The 14,993-nt window shown below is 36.6% G+C and overlaps 1 protein-coding gene across 3 annotated transcripts in view; it reads right to left on the bottom strand.

The window, feature by feature from the left end:
• The window catches only part of UGGT2 (UDP-glucose glycoprotein glucosyltransferase 2), a 98,760-nt gene that overhangs the window by 56,317 nt on the left and 27,450 nt on the right, over window positions 1-14,993 (bottom strand). For all 3 annotated transcript variants that reach the window (XR_008448243.1, XM_054056684.1, XM_054056694.1), the window contains exons 10-14: window positions 14,745-14,805; window positions 9,187-9,278; window positions 7,607-7,757; window positions 6,491-6,610; window positions 1,867-1,952 (exon numbers count right to left, since the gene is read on the bottom strand). Coding sequence is in view for 2 of the 3 variants with exons in the window: in XM_054056684.1 (XP_053912659.1) it covers window positions 1,867-1,952; window positions 6,491-6,610; window positions 7,607-7,757; window positions 9,187-9,278; window positions 14,745-14,805 (510 nt within the window). In the remaining variant the exon portion in view is untranslated. The remainder of the gene's footprint in view (window positions 1-1,866; window positions 1,953-6,490; window positions 6,611-7,606; window positions 7,758-9,186; window positions 9,279-14,744; window positions 14,806-14,993) is intronic.

Genomic DNA, 14,993 nt, shown 5'->3' with positions numbered 1-14,993 from the left:
TAAATCTCTGTTTTAGTCTGAGCATAATCTGCTTTTTATTTTTCCTGAAATGACTGTCATGAGTAGCTGCATGTAGATACACTGGGGTCTTGTTGCCCTGTCATCAATACATGCCATTCTCATGAATCCTTCTCTTGTGTTTTTTACCTTCTGGGCCTTCCCCACCCTTCCGCTGCTATTCATTCTCCTTTCATAGCAATTTTAAGTACATCTACAGCAATTCCTTACACTTCTATTAAAAGAAAAAAGCCTTAAAAATAAGAGGCCTGAGAGGAAAACAACCGTTGAAAACTCCCCGTGGAAGTGGTATTTTGATACTTGTCTCACAAAGAAGACCTGGATTATCATGCTATATTATTTTTACAGCACAAAGCATAACAGAGATTTGATATTCCACAATAGCAGGGCGAAAAAAATCAAACCTAGCCGTCCTTATTTGTCTACACAAAACATTCGGATTAAATTGAGCATCATCATTTGCACATGAAACTCATGAAGATGTCATTGAAAGGTTTTGACACACATTCCAGAAAGCTCAAAAGTCCAAGATACTATGTGAAGATCCCGTTCCCCCAGGAAAGAATGGCTTTGAGCAGTGGGACAATCTGGTCAAACAGATTGTGAACAGCTGCACAATGACTAAAGCATGAAGTCATTCACAGACTGACGACCCAGGAGACTTAATATTGAAGATACTTGAAGTTATAGTTCCTGCTGAGAACACATAAGAAACCTTCTGGTCTCTACAATACTTCAAAGGACTTCTGATCATTACACTCAGTTCCATCCTAGCTGGTATAGGAAGAGGACAAGGAAGATTCTTCCACTGAGGATATTTGGGACTGGAAAATTCACCTGCACCAGAAAGCACTAAGCCATTTTCTGACAACGAAAGGAAGGAAAGAAAGCAGACAAGTTCCATCTTACATGCCATGTCACAAGCAATAGGTAAGGCACGGCAAGAGCACAAAAACTTCCAAGGAAAATCTTCGAGTCATAAGTGACAGAGCATGTGCACACCCACAGCCAGAATGTAAACTCCCAAAAGGAGAAATATAAGCCTATTCATGAACACGGTTGCCTGCATTAAGAGACGAAGACTAGTAAGCTGGATTCTGCCAGTCATCTGGCATTTTGAGAGTGTAAAGCCCTCAGAAGCAAAGAAAAAATAAAACCCTGTAATTTACTGAAGAAACAAAAAGCCATTTCACAGGAGGATTTTTAATATTTAACACAGAAATCATCTTGCTGAATGAACTCTGTCTCTAGTTTGGACACCCTTCTTTTAGAAGCTGTGGAAATAAACAGGCACCTCTGAGAGCAATTAATTTTTTTGTTAAAGTAGGCATCTCAGATCAACCAGATTCTTCCTGAGAAATGTCCTTCTCTCTAAAATGACTGCTTGTTCAGACTCAGACAACTCACTTCTAGAAATGCAAAACTTGGTGAGGATAATCTCACTTTGGTCTTTAAGTATTTATATAAAATAGGTAAAGCAACTTAAATTGAAAGAACTAAATTAAAAACATGCTCTCAAATAATATTTTATTTACAGGATATTTTGCTTAGAATGCAGCTTCACATGGGCATCCAGAGGAACTATTTGACAATGTAATTTTTATCAGATGTTCACTGTTTATTTTCTATACATTCAGGAATGTTATTCCTTGCAACTTATTTGCTTAAGAATAGTTCATACCTCAGTAATCTAAACACAAGTGGGTAACCAATGCGTCTTATTAGAATGTTGTTGCATTGGACTTCATTTGAATTCACGTCTTTGCTTAGCAGACTAGAAGACAAAGAAGAAAAAAGGAAAGGAACCTTCTCTCTACACTTTTCTTCAAGACTTCCAGTTTTCCTTACCTAAGTGGTACATTATGATGATAGAATAATTCTGCCAGTTTCATATAATCACCTGTATCTTCTCGGACAGGATCAACAAAAAGTACCTAAGAAGAGAAAACATATTATACAGCCAGTATTAATTCTTGAGATCTGGTTTTATATTTTTTAAGACATACAATCTAAGATAGGAAATTTCAGTTCTTAAGGAGCTGTGTGCCCCAACTGTTTTCAATTTCCTAGAGCATTCATTGCAAGAAAACATCGGAGTATAAATGAAAATAACTTCAGAACCACTGAATTTGGACCAAACACTAAAAAAAGGGATTTAACCTTTTACTGAACTTCAAACTAAGTGAAATCACTACTCTCCTTTGAAAGACCATGTGCCAATACTTTGGTTTTATTAATAATCCTGCTGTTTATTAAAAAGGATCTAGTACTGATTTTTACATGACTTCTTTCAACTAACTCTCTTCTGTTGTAAAAACCAAACTAAAGTGAGTAAAGAGAATATATTGACTTAAAATTTCAATTAAAGATAGAACATTGGGAAAGAATTTTTCCTTCCAATTTCACATATCTTGGTATTCAGTCTTTTACTTACTGTAGCCTGAAGTGTAAAATCAGATCTTTCAGGCATGCACAGAATCTAAAACTGGGCTCTGTCTGTACAGGTAGATTATCCTTATGCAGATTTAATTATGACATTGGTACCTTATTTACTCAACTCAGTACTGCAACTCCCCTTGGAATTTATGATAATTTTGCTAGAGTAGTTTAAATGCAGCAGAATAATTTTAAGAATTTGAATGCTCCCTCCCTCTCAGATTATAGTTAAATGATATGTTGTAGATTCCTATATTATAGCTGTTACATAGATCTATGCCAATATTTAACTTGGAATATATAATACAATCTACTTCATATTGCACACATCTTATGCTTAATTAAAAACATACTCCTTTTTATTACATATTGCTTGTATTTTGGTTGCTTTTAGTATACTGAATTTCATGTCATTTGGAGGGACTACCCTAGGGGACAAGGGAAGACGTAGGGATGTCCTCTGCCTGGACTTCTGTAAGGCTTTCAACACTACGTCCCACAACATCCTTTTCTCTAAATAGGAGAGAAATGAATCTGATGGGTGGGCTGCTCAGTGGATAAGGAATTGGTTGGATGGTTGTATCCAGAGGGTAGTGGTCAACAGCTCAATGTCCTAATGGAGATCAGCATGAGTGATGTCCCTCCCTATTGCGACCGGTATTGTTTAATATCTTCATCAATGACAAAAGTGGGATCAAGTTCACCCTCAACAGGTTTGCAGATGACACCAAACTGAGTGGTACAGTTGACACACCTGAAGGCCGAGATGTCATCCAGAGGGAACTGGACAAGCCAGAGCAGTGGACCCATGTGAACCTCATGAAGTTCATCAAGGCCAAGTACACAGTCCTGCACTTGGGTTGGGGCAAGCCCCAGTATCAATACAGGCTGTGGGATAAAGGGATTGAGTGTAGCTCTCCTGAGAGGGACTTGGGGGTGCTAGTGGATGAAAAACTGGATACAAGCCAGCAATATGGACTCATAGCCCAGAAGGCCAACAATATCCTGGGGTGCATCAAAAGAAGCACGGCCAGCAGGTCCAGAGAGGGGACTCTACCCCTCTACTGAGACCCCAGCTGCAGTACTAAATATAGCTCTGGAGCCTTCTTTACAAGACATGGCCCTGTTGGAGCAGGTCCACAGGAGGGCCAGAAAAATGGTCAGAGGGCTGGAACACATCATATGAGGACAGGTTAAGAGAGATGAGGTTGTTCAGCTTGGAAAAAGAGAAGGCTCAGCCCAATTGCAGCATTTCAGTATATAAAGAGGACTTATAAAAAGATGTAGAGAAGCTTTTTACCAGTAGTACGGACAGTGTAGCGGCATAAAAAGTGGTAACAATTTAAGTAAAAGAGGGTAGATTTAGATTGGATATGAAGAAATAAGCAGTGAGACATGCAGGTGTTAGAGGGAAACAGGTTGTCCAGAGAAGTGGTGGATGCCCCAGTACTGGAGGTGTTCAAGGCCAGGTTAGGTGGAACTTTGAGCAACTTCGTTGAAAGATGTCCTGGCCCATGGAAGGGTCGTTGGAGACCTTAGATGATCTCTGAAGGTCCCTTTTCCAACTCAAACCATTCTGTGATTTATACAATTACCTTTTGTAATTTAAATTTCAGTTTAAATCAGCAATAACTGTTTCCTTAACAAGTGATAGAGAATGCTACATATGAAGGAAAAAACTAAGCTGCAAGACATTAAAAATTATGCTTTATAACTTAAACCTTTACGTATTTCAGTTCATCATCTCTCAAACAAGGACAGTTGCCACTACCTTCTCTCAGTAGCGTACTATGAAGAAAATTGATAGTGGTGAATTATCTATATGTAGCAAAGAAAGGAACAGAAAAAATCCTGAAAAAACCTGTGCGAAGTCCAGTATTGTACAGTATAGGAGGCAGAAAGCCATTAATTATACAGGGAGGATAAAATGAAATATGGTGTATTTCTTCATTGAGTGAGTAGAAATTGTTCTTTGCAGCGAACACAGAAAATGTTATCTGGGAAAAAAAGTCAGGTCCAAGTACTACAATACTGAACAAGGGGGCTGAAACTATATCTGTATCATCAGAATTTTCCTCCATTCCCCAGATGAATATTCATTTCACGCTGCTTTTAAGAAAATTATATTTCACATTATTCCCAGATAAGCACTCACTGGATGCTAGCATTCACCAAAAATGAAAAATAAACTCAGCGGTGCTTTATTGATCATGTGGGAGCATCTCATGATTTATTTTCAGTTTTACTCAAAAAGATACTCAAGTTTGCGTTCCTTTGTTAGGGTCCAAGCATACTGCATTTAGAAATTTATTTACATCAATTATTTATGGCAGAGAGGTTAAAGAGTGCTACTCGATTATCGCACCAATCAGAAGAATTTCTCAAGACATTTTTCCTTACAGGGCTGGAATAATTCCTTCTTGTATTCTTTAGTGCTAATGCTATGTGGAAGCAGACTTCTATTTCACCTTTCCAACTGGCAGTCTTCAATGACACACAAAAGCAATCTCATTGCTTGAAAAGGAAAACTAAACCATTGGCGAATCTTCCATAAATCAGTGGCATTTTTTAAGAAAGTCTTAAAATGGGGCTTGCATTCTTCCTTTCCACTAAATGATGGTGGCCTGCTGGTACAAAATTTTCATCTTTGTCTTTTGTCTCTGAATCTTAGTAATGGTATTACTTTACCAACTGTAATGGCGACTAAGAAGGATTTCAATATATCAAGAGGCTACTTTATAATACAGGCAGCTGCCTAGTATAAACAAAGACAATTAACAGCTTGCTTACAGAGCCTGAAACCCAAAACATACATGGGAATTAAAATACTGCTTTTTATGGCATCATCTAAAATAAATATCTCAATTGAGTCTGACATTCACAGGTTAACTATTCTGAGAAATCAATCAGCCATAAAAATAATTTCTTTTTGTTATAAAGAATACTCTGCTGTGATTATCAACAGGCTCATGAACTCTAGTTTCAGAGTCTCCATGTCAACTTCACCCATGTCTTCACATTCCTACACATTTCAAAGAATTTAATTTGATGACATAGTCCTGGATGTATCATAAAATGGTTTGAGTTGGAAAGGACCATGAAGGCCACCTAGTCCAACTCCCCTGCAGCGAGCAGGGACATCTTCAACTGGATCAGGTTTTACAGCATTTTTATAGAGCTATTAACTAGCCCCAGCTCAGTGACCACTTTGAGAAGAGGTGGCATCCTATAACTGTGAATTTGCAAGCAGACAACACTACTGTTAGTAAACCTGGGCTATCAACCTTGCAAGGACCAGGCACACACACACAGCTGGAGACTGGCTGTTCATGTGTGGTGGTGAGGTGTAACCTGCTACGCAATCAGCCAAATTGCAGGTGCATGACACAATGTCCAGTTGAACCTTATGTTCCTGAAACGTCAGGATTCTCACCACTAAATCAGAAGAGATATCAATAGAATTGAACACGTTCTATGACACAGATGCAACACTTTCCTCAATATTTTTCATTTACCTCTTACATGCTTTAATTGATATAACACATTTTGTAAACCATGGTTTTAGTTTTTTTGTAAGGGCTCCAGCGATCCCACAGCCTGAGATTGCTTGTAAGATAGCCACTATCTTTGTCTATCATTACCCTTTTGTGACATGGCCAAACATACAGGAAAATGTAGTGATAACGCATTTTTTTACATCCTGATTAGATATAAAGTCCAGGTTACCAAGGTCTTTTCTGTAGAATGCAAAAATTAACATTATTTATACTTCTGGGAACATTTCATACAAAGAAACTACTTTGCCAAAAAATCAGTCTGTTGCAGTCAACAGATAAAAGACAGAAATACCACTTCTGGAAATCAGATTAATAATGACTCACTAAACAAAAAGATTCAGGACTATTAGCCTTCTTACAGAGAAAATGCGAAATTCTAACACATGTTAAAAATGAATACAGCATGCATATTTTTTGAACTGTCTTTCTGCACACTAATACACCATTTATGCAAAAAAAAATAAGTTCTCCAAGCTTACCAAATTATACAAATTGCGTCTTATCTGTTGTATAACACCGGGAAATGAAGGCTTGAGCAGTTCCTGATAGCTTGCAGGCCATGTGCTATAGCTGGGATCTTGTTCTATGTTATTAATCCACTAAAACAGAAAAGCCAGCCATTCAGAAAACATGTATGAACCACTGAGTAAAATATGTATGTATAAATAAAGCTTTTGTAAAACTCATGGAAAGTCAGGAAATACTACAGTGCTTTATCTTCTTTTTTAAATACTGACAGAAAACAGCTTCTAAGATCATTTTTTTTTTTTTCTTTCAATCAAACCGTTCAGGTTTATCTGCAGTACATGATGAAATCAGTAATGGATGGAAAAGGAAAAAAAGACCCTTTGTACTCTGTATCAGGATGTGAATAAAAGCTTTTTTTTTTTCCCAAGTGTGCAAACTACCTGCACATTACAAAAGGTCATAACAACATATCACAGATAAGTATGTAACACAGCATCACCACCCTGTAAAATAATTTATCATATATATATATATCTATCTCAAAATAACTAAGTAATTAATATATGGCCAATTTGTTCTACTGTTTTCTGTGCAAGCCTGTCTACACCTGGCAATCAGAAGGCTGAAATATGGTTCTTTCAGGTGAAAAAAATTAGTATGCTAGTGCCTTTTTCACTGCAACCTTCATAGTGAAAACTGCATAAAGTTTGAAGAAAGAAAAAAGAAGTAAAGTCATTGGACAATTAGAAACAAGATATTTGAATTCTCCACAATTATCAACTATCATGTCTTTTAAGTACATTTAGCAGTCTTGCATAATACAAGGATATTACATAGCTAGTTAGTTGTTGTAGAGTCAAATTCTATAGCTGAGAGTGCACAACTGCTCTTACATACAGTCTTTTTTTTTCTTTTAAATAGTCTACATCCTAAAATTTTAATATGGTACAGGCTAGAGGAAATTGCTCCTGAAATATATTGAACAGATATGACCTGCCAAAACATTTCAAGCTGCTTATTGATATGTAACTTTATGCCTAGTATTTTAATTACACTACAAATAAACACAGACTACCTTACACATAGCATCAAATATGTAACATTTAAATAATTGCTTAATAACTCACTATTATGGAAGAATGACGAATATCTAGTGCGTAACTGTCATCTGTAGGATGTACGTGCAACCTCATAAATCTGCTTAGGATCTCCTCTTTGATTCCAAGTTCATGAAGGCCATGCATCGCTTTTCCTTCCAGTTTTAGGGTCTCTAAGATACTTTTTCATAAAGAAAAATGCATAATGTCTACATAAAACTGTTGTCATGATGTAAATAAAAAATATTTCAAAAGACGTAACACAAGGATTATTTTTAGTATTAAAATAATTTCAATATTCTTCTGCAGTCTAATGTTTAAAACAAAATTGATTAGTAATACTATACTTGTACATCTTCAAATTATTTCAAAATAGAATTGTAATGTATTATACAATTAGTAAGAGGCTTTGCAAGCGTGTAGAGAAGCAGGCAGCAAGTGATGGAGACACAGATAAGCCCTACATCTGCATCACAGCAGAACCCTGGAAACAGTTTGGAAGAAACACATAGCTTTTCTTCTAAAAGAAAACTCTTTGCTAGAAGAGCCAGCAGGAGTCTAACATTTGTTGCAGTCTTAAAATTCAATATGAGAATGGAAACAAACCTGAAGTACTCATCAGGTACAACACAGCAAGCAAGATTTTTCCAAACACTTTTATTATTATCTTGATTAATTTTGTGTTTTCTCTATTCTGAAAAGTTCTTCTAAATCATATTGAAATTAAACCTAGCACTAGCATTAAAAAGTGCTATTAATATTTGTGTCATTATCGCAAGTGACACCATCTCAAAACTTTGGCTGAGAAAAAAATATGTAGAAACTGCAAACATAAATAAAAACCAAGAAACCTTAATGATCTCCTTGAAGAAGACATTTTGAGTTAAAATTAGAAAATAAACAAATTGTAGACTGACATATCACAGGGAAACGAAAACACCTCAGCCTTAGCATTTACTAACAGTTCACAGGCCACAAAAGATGATTTTCAAGTATTCACATCTGTCCTGCTGCTGACATACAGAAGAATGCAAAGGAACATGCAGAAGAATGCAAGGGAAAATGTTTACAGTTTGAATACTTGTATGGAAGATGCAAGTCACACCCAAAATAATTCTACTATAATTACACAAACTGGAAATAGATTTCTTATACCAGAAAGCAGATTAGTTCTGCACCAGCAGAACTTACTATAATAAGGTGGCCAGACAGACTCACAAGCACGCCAAAAAAACCCGAAGACATTGCTTATCTAAATTAAATGCCTACTTTTTTTGTTATTTTTAAGAAATAGGGATGTGAAAGCACTCAACTTACATTTTCAAGTGCTTTCTGCACCTCTTTATCCACACATTGGATTCCTTCCATTTCCAAATTAATTTGACATGATGAGTTGTAAAGTTGTAGGCAAATTATAAAACATATTTGAAGGAAAATACCTTTTTTAATACTTACTTTGTATGAAGCAGTTGAAAGCAAACCCACTGTAAAACAGTATTGCCTTTATTGGAGCACTTCCTGGCCCCCAAAATGCAACAGATTATCACCACACCAAATCCTCCAGTATTAGCTGTAATTCTATAATTTTGAAATAAAATATGCCGTCTTACCTAAATGGATCATGAAAATCCAGGTCAATATGAAGGCTATTTAGAAATAAACGTGCTTCTCCAGGTTGGATTCCAAGTGTTTCATGAAAATGCTTAAAAACAAGAAGTACTGCTAACTTATTTAGATATATGTCAACACCAAGACACATACAAATATACAAACATAAACATATATATATAAAATATATATTACTTTAAGGAATTCTACACAATAGACATCAAATCTCTCCATGTAATTTCTTCTTTTAACTGAGTGTTGTCGGTAAAAATATTGACAGTATACTTTTAGAAGGTCTATTTAACACACTTTGAATGCTTAATACAAATACAAACAAAAATAGACAACCTACAGTGTCTCTTCCTGCACAAGGTCTAGGCAAGAACATATTTTCAGTGCCTGCCAATAGAAAGTGAAAATACACACAAAAAACCAGAAACACAGCTCAAAAGTTCCTGAAATTTACCCCTAGCACATTCCTTCTACACATCCATTCACCTCCAAATGGAGATCAAAGGGAGACCCTGCACATATCCATTCTGACCTCCACTTGAAACGAGCTTCTCAACACCTTAAAATCTTTTACATTTCCAAAAATGTCTAGTCACAATTGTTAGGGGGAGGAAAGACTGACTAGAAACACAAAGTCTCATCCAACAGAGAAAAAAAATAAATCAGAAGAGATAGCATATCTTTGCTTTGCAAATAAGCAAAAAAAAATCTACAATAAACAAATAGAAGATGAAGGAAGCATTTAGGGAGCAGGGTATGCCTTATTTTATTTCAGAGAGCCGTGAGGCACCACACTACTCAATCTACAGTGGCTGTAGCAAGATAAGTAACAAGAGCAACAACAGCAGTTTCTTCCAACTCACCCCTTGAGGAGCAGTCACATTGCCAGATATGTCTTAATTCCCAACAGAGGAATGGAAAGCATCAAAAACAGGCAGAAAAGAAGCAAGCTGAGAATGATTCCCCTTCCTACCCCCAGTTAGTTCCCACTTGTTGAACAAAAGTGTGAACAAAAAGCACACTTGGAACAAGCAACCCAGACTGTGTATATTACTCCATTTATGAACCAGTCAGTGGCAAATAAGAGAAAAAAAAGGGACAAGATTGAAAGAGATATTAACCCCACTACTTTAAAGGAATACTTTTACACAGTTAAACTTAAATCAACTCAAAGCTAACTGGTTTGTGCCCTTATAAGTGCAACCTCACATACATGAGACAAGAGTGTTCTTGAAGCATCCTGTAACCCATTAGATGTGCGTACTACTCATTCATTGAAATGGTACCCTATTCCTTAGCACATATAAACATTTTCAAAACTTAAAGCAGAATGGAAATATGTAATTGCACCTAATGATGATGTACGAAAGGTAGGGCCCTCCAGGAAAGAAAAATGCAGCTGTGATAAGCCTGAGCCTAACGCAAAGAATTTTTAATGAAAGTCCAAAACCTGTCCTTGACCTTGGAAAACATCTTTTGAAATTGGCAAGTTTAATTTATTCTAGTGGTGTAATCTAAACTTGGTAGTGCTGTCATTGCTTTTTTTTGTGTGTAGATTTCCCAAAGAGTAATAATTACTTATGTTTGTTATAAAGTACTTAAATACATATATATATTCAAATTCAAATATAATGTGAAGAATATGGTGCACTTGGGGGGTGAGGGCAGCACAGTGAACACCACTAATGCCACGAAATAACCAGAAAGCCCTTTTTTTTAAAAAAAAAAAAAAATAATTACTATCATTCACAAAAATTTTAGTAGGCACCTAAAATGTGGATGTCTGTGGGCCTTTCAAAAGTGAGGAGCATAAGTGCATGGCAGTAAGTTTCCTATAGTCAGATAAGGAAAAAAGGGAAAGCAATTATGTAATTACTTTTCCAATTTATAAAACTCACTTTATGACCAATATTATACTCATCTAAGTTACAGGAATGGACTTTTGGTACATCCCAAAACTTCATACAATAGAGGAAAGACCTCTATCTTCTTTATAATTAACTGCTCCTAACTCACACTAGTCCAAGTGCAGGGCTTCACATTTATCTTTGTTAAACCTCATGTAACCATTAAAACAAAAACTAGAAGAAGCAGCTGGTGTCTGACATCTACACTTCTCCTACCACAGCTTCACACAGAATTACAGGCCCTCCCAAGGTATCACTTTACACATCCCTTCTAAGCAGCCAAAATTCATAGATGCATGATAATGTCAAGTGCCATCGCAGCAGGTGAAATTTCTGATCTTTTTACCCACTCAGAGTTTGATGCTGAGATACCAACCAACCAGGTAGATGGGGCAAAATTAAACAGCCAACCACCGAGTGATGATAGTCTTCACCATACAGAGAAGCACCAAGAGCCCTAAGAATATTTTTTCCTGTAGTTAGCAAATCCAACTTGGATTCCAGTTTTAATACCAGAGTTTTGCCATGAAATACTGTGACTGCAGAAATATCTCCCTTAATGCCACTGCACTCAAGGAGTGAACAATAAATATATGGAGGGAATCTAAAAAAGAAAAAATATCTTACCAGCATCTTTCAGGGCTCTCGTGCAGATTGTGCAGATCTTTTGAGTTCAGCTAGAAGAGTCTCTCTCCTTGAAGCATTGAACTCAGCATTCTGGATAAGAGATCTCTTACCACCTTGGAAAGCTTACTCTGGATAAGAGATCTCTTACCACCTTGGAAAGCTTACTAGTCATTCTTATATAAGCTCACTATATCTATCTATCTATCTATATATATAGACTATATAGACACATTATATATATAGACTATATATATACAAACACACGTAGGCAGGGATATTGAGTAAAGACTGCAATTGGCTGATTTAGGCCATACAAAAACTAATACTAGGCAAAACGAATGCAAGAACAACGACAAAAGCATCAGCCACGAAGTATTGAAATTGGAGTCTAACAGGTTTTCAAATCCTTCAGTACTGCAGTAGGAAAAGAATAGTGCTGAATCAGAGACTTGTTATACAATTTCAATTCTAGGCATTTGATTGTTCAGAAGAGAATCCATTTAGGCACTCCAGATGAGAATTTAATGCTGAAAATACATAGTATTTTCTTGCTAAACTGTCAGCACATTACAGCACTGGAATTTGTGAGTTGTGTTTAATGAGATTTTATTTTTCCTTTCATCTATAGTAGTTCTTTGTCTATTTCTTAGTTAGGTATCAATTCATTACATCTAAATCATCACATGCCTTTCAACTTTTAATACCTTTATTTCCTCCCGTTGCATTTCCTATTCAGCTTTCATTATCTTGAGAGGGAATCATCCAGTTAGACACAGCATGAGACTATACCTCTCCTGCTGCTAGATGGATGTACTGCAGCTCAAGAACGCACATGCCAATTTATTGTGCTCTAGCAGCAGCATTCAGGAAGTTTCCCCACTTTTATTCAATAGATTTTAGCTTTTAGCTGTCTGAAGGCCTGTAGCCTCAGGGAGGATGCAGTGTAAAATCTAACCTTAGTTTGACAGGTGCCCACGACTCTCTTACAGCTGAAGTACTTAATAAAGTCTATGGACTCAAAGGAGAGATATCAGCTGATATCCAATGTCAGTTGAGATATTATAACGTTTCAGGATAAAGGCTTCTTGGACTGGAAAACCCAGGTTAATCAGAAGGGAATGGATGTTCCAGTGGCCACATCCACCAAACCTGTGTGGCTATCTTGCCTAGTTCATGGCATCTCAGATGACACCAGAAATCCAAGTGAAGGCAACTCAGTCATGCCCGCCAAAATGCTGAGTGCAATAAACTACTTCTCATGTCCATTGACTACATCTTCATTGTTATGACAGAAGTTTAGATACCCACACAGACACACCTAAATGCAGACATTGTATTTTCAAACCAAACCTTAACTACTTTTCCTAATCTTTATAATTAGTAATAATAGCCATTGTAATCCCCGATATAGCTTTAATATGGGGGGTTTTGCATTTTCGGATAGAGGAGTAGTTATTGATTAAGAAGCTGGTTCTGATTTTTGTGTTAACAGAGGTGCAATTGGAGAAAAGCATTGAAAGGCTTCACCAAGAAACAAGGAAAGATCCGATGCCAGCACTTGTACTCTGGAGAAACTATGATCATCAGCGTTTGTTCTGCCTAATGCCGATTATAACCCTAACAACAAAGGCAAATGCGTATTTCATCAATGTACACAAAGGAATAAAGGGGGTGCAGATATCCACTTCCTCCCTTGAGCGAAAACTACGGCACTTTTTCACTAGTGCAAGAAATGAGATCTGCATAAAGTTGAGCTCACTCTAAGATCTCTGTAAAAACCCAAAATCCAAACATGCATCCTGCACACAAGAAGACTGGAGGGCTCAGCAGAGCTAAATGTTGGGATGTGAGAATCGTATTCTCAATAGCCTAGTCCTACATGCAATCACCTATGGACAAAAAAAGCCCTATACAAGGTTGTTTTCATAACCATTTATAAGGACATAACACTTGAGCCTGTCACTACTTGGGCAGGAAAGCCTTACATTAGTTTCACACGGTGGAGAGCTCTTGACACATTTACATGACATTTTTGCAACAACAGAGATGACAAGCTCTTCATGAGAAGGTGGCATCAGTGCAACAGGGACATCGTTAGCTTTCACTGTTTCAGAGGGTGCAAGAAGCTGGAAAAGCACACCTCTAGATATATTAGCCCTGGCAAGACAAGAGGAAAAGGCCTGAATGGATGTAAAGTAAAATGATAGATGGAAATGTTGCAAAAGTACAGGAGTGCCATAAGTAAGAAATAAATCCCTATCACTACTGTCAGTCTTAACACCATATGAAAATATACATTCTGACAATCAAGGTTAAAGCCAGGGATATGGATATTATTTCATGCGACCAATCCTAAAAGCATGGTGGAGAACAGTTACCTTTAACACTCATGTTGAAAGAAAAAATCCAAACAATGAACCGAGACAAAAAATACACAAACTCAACAAAGTGGCACCTTAAATTACACCTCAGATGAGTGAAAAAAAAAAAAATAAAAAAAATCACACTAACAGTGACTCCTCATGTAATAGACAACAGATGCAGTGCATCAAGGATGAAAATAAATCCACCACCTATGACATGTGATGTTCAAAATGCCTTGCAGGAAAGTTGCATGCCTGATTCTGAGAGAGTGGGAAGCTCAAAGTTAGCATTTGCTGACCATAACAGAAGCAGCAGGCCTAGAATCAATACTAAAGCTCTAGAAAAATTAACTGATACCTATTGCACTTTTGCAGCATACCATTTAAGACTGAACACAACACTGTAAAAGTTCTTTGTCCTTGACAAATTCTGTAAAATCAAAAGAGGGAGGAAAAAATGTACCAAGAATAGCAGTAAGTAAAAAATTGAATTCAGTATTTCTAAGCTATTTCTTTAGCAAAAGATGTTTAGAACAATTAGCTCTTTTTCTCTAAAAGGAACCATATGAAAGCCGCTACACGAATAAAATCTCCAAAAGCAGCAATATGATAATATTATTCAAACATCCACTTGAAGAAATAAAAACAAACCTTTTGATTTGCTTCTATTTCACTTCGCATTTTCTTGTCTACAGCCACTCTGGTCAATGATCTGTAAAAATGAGAATGGTGTAACTCAAAACTGTGATGTCAAAGACAAGCAGTAAAAAGAGTCAATCTGTTTCAAATGTATTATTATAAGTAGTCATTGGAGGATGAGCTTAACATGCTTATTGTTGTTCAATTAATCTAAATTCTCTCTCATAAAGCTTTTATAGTCAGCCTGCTAGGTACTTTCCA

The sequence above is a fragment of the Cuculus canorus genome, chromosome 1, assembly GCF_017976375.1.
Source record: "Cuculus canorus isolate bCucCan1 chromosome 1, bCucCan1.pri, whole genome shotgun sequence".
Taxonomy (NCBI): Eukaryota; Metazoa; Chordata; class Aves; order Cuculiformes; family Cuculidae; genus Cuculus; species Cuculus canorus.
The sequence above is the reverse complement of the archived record's forward strand: the minus strand, read 5'-3'. Positions and strand labels throughout refer to the sequence as shown.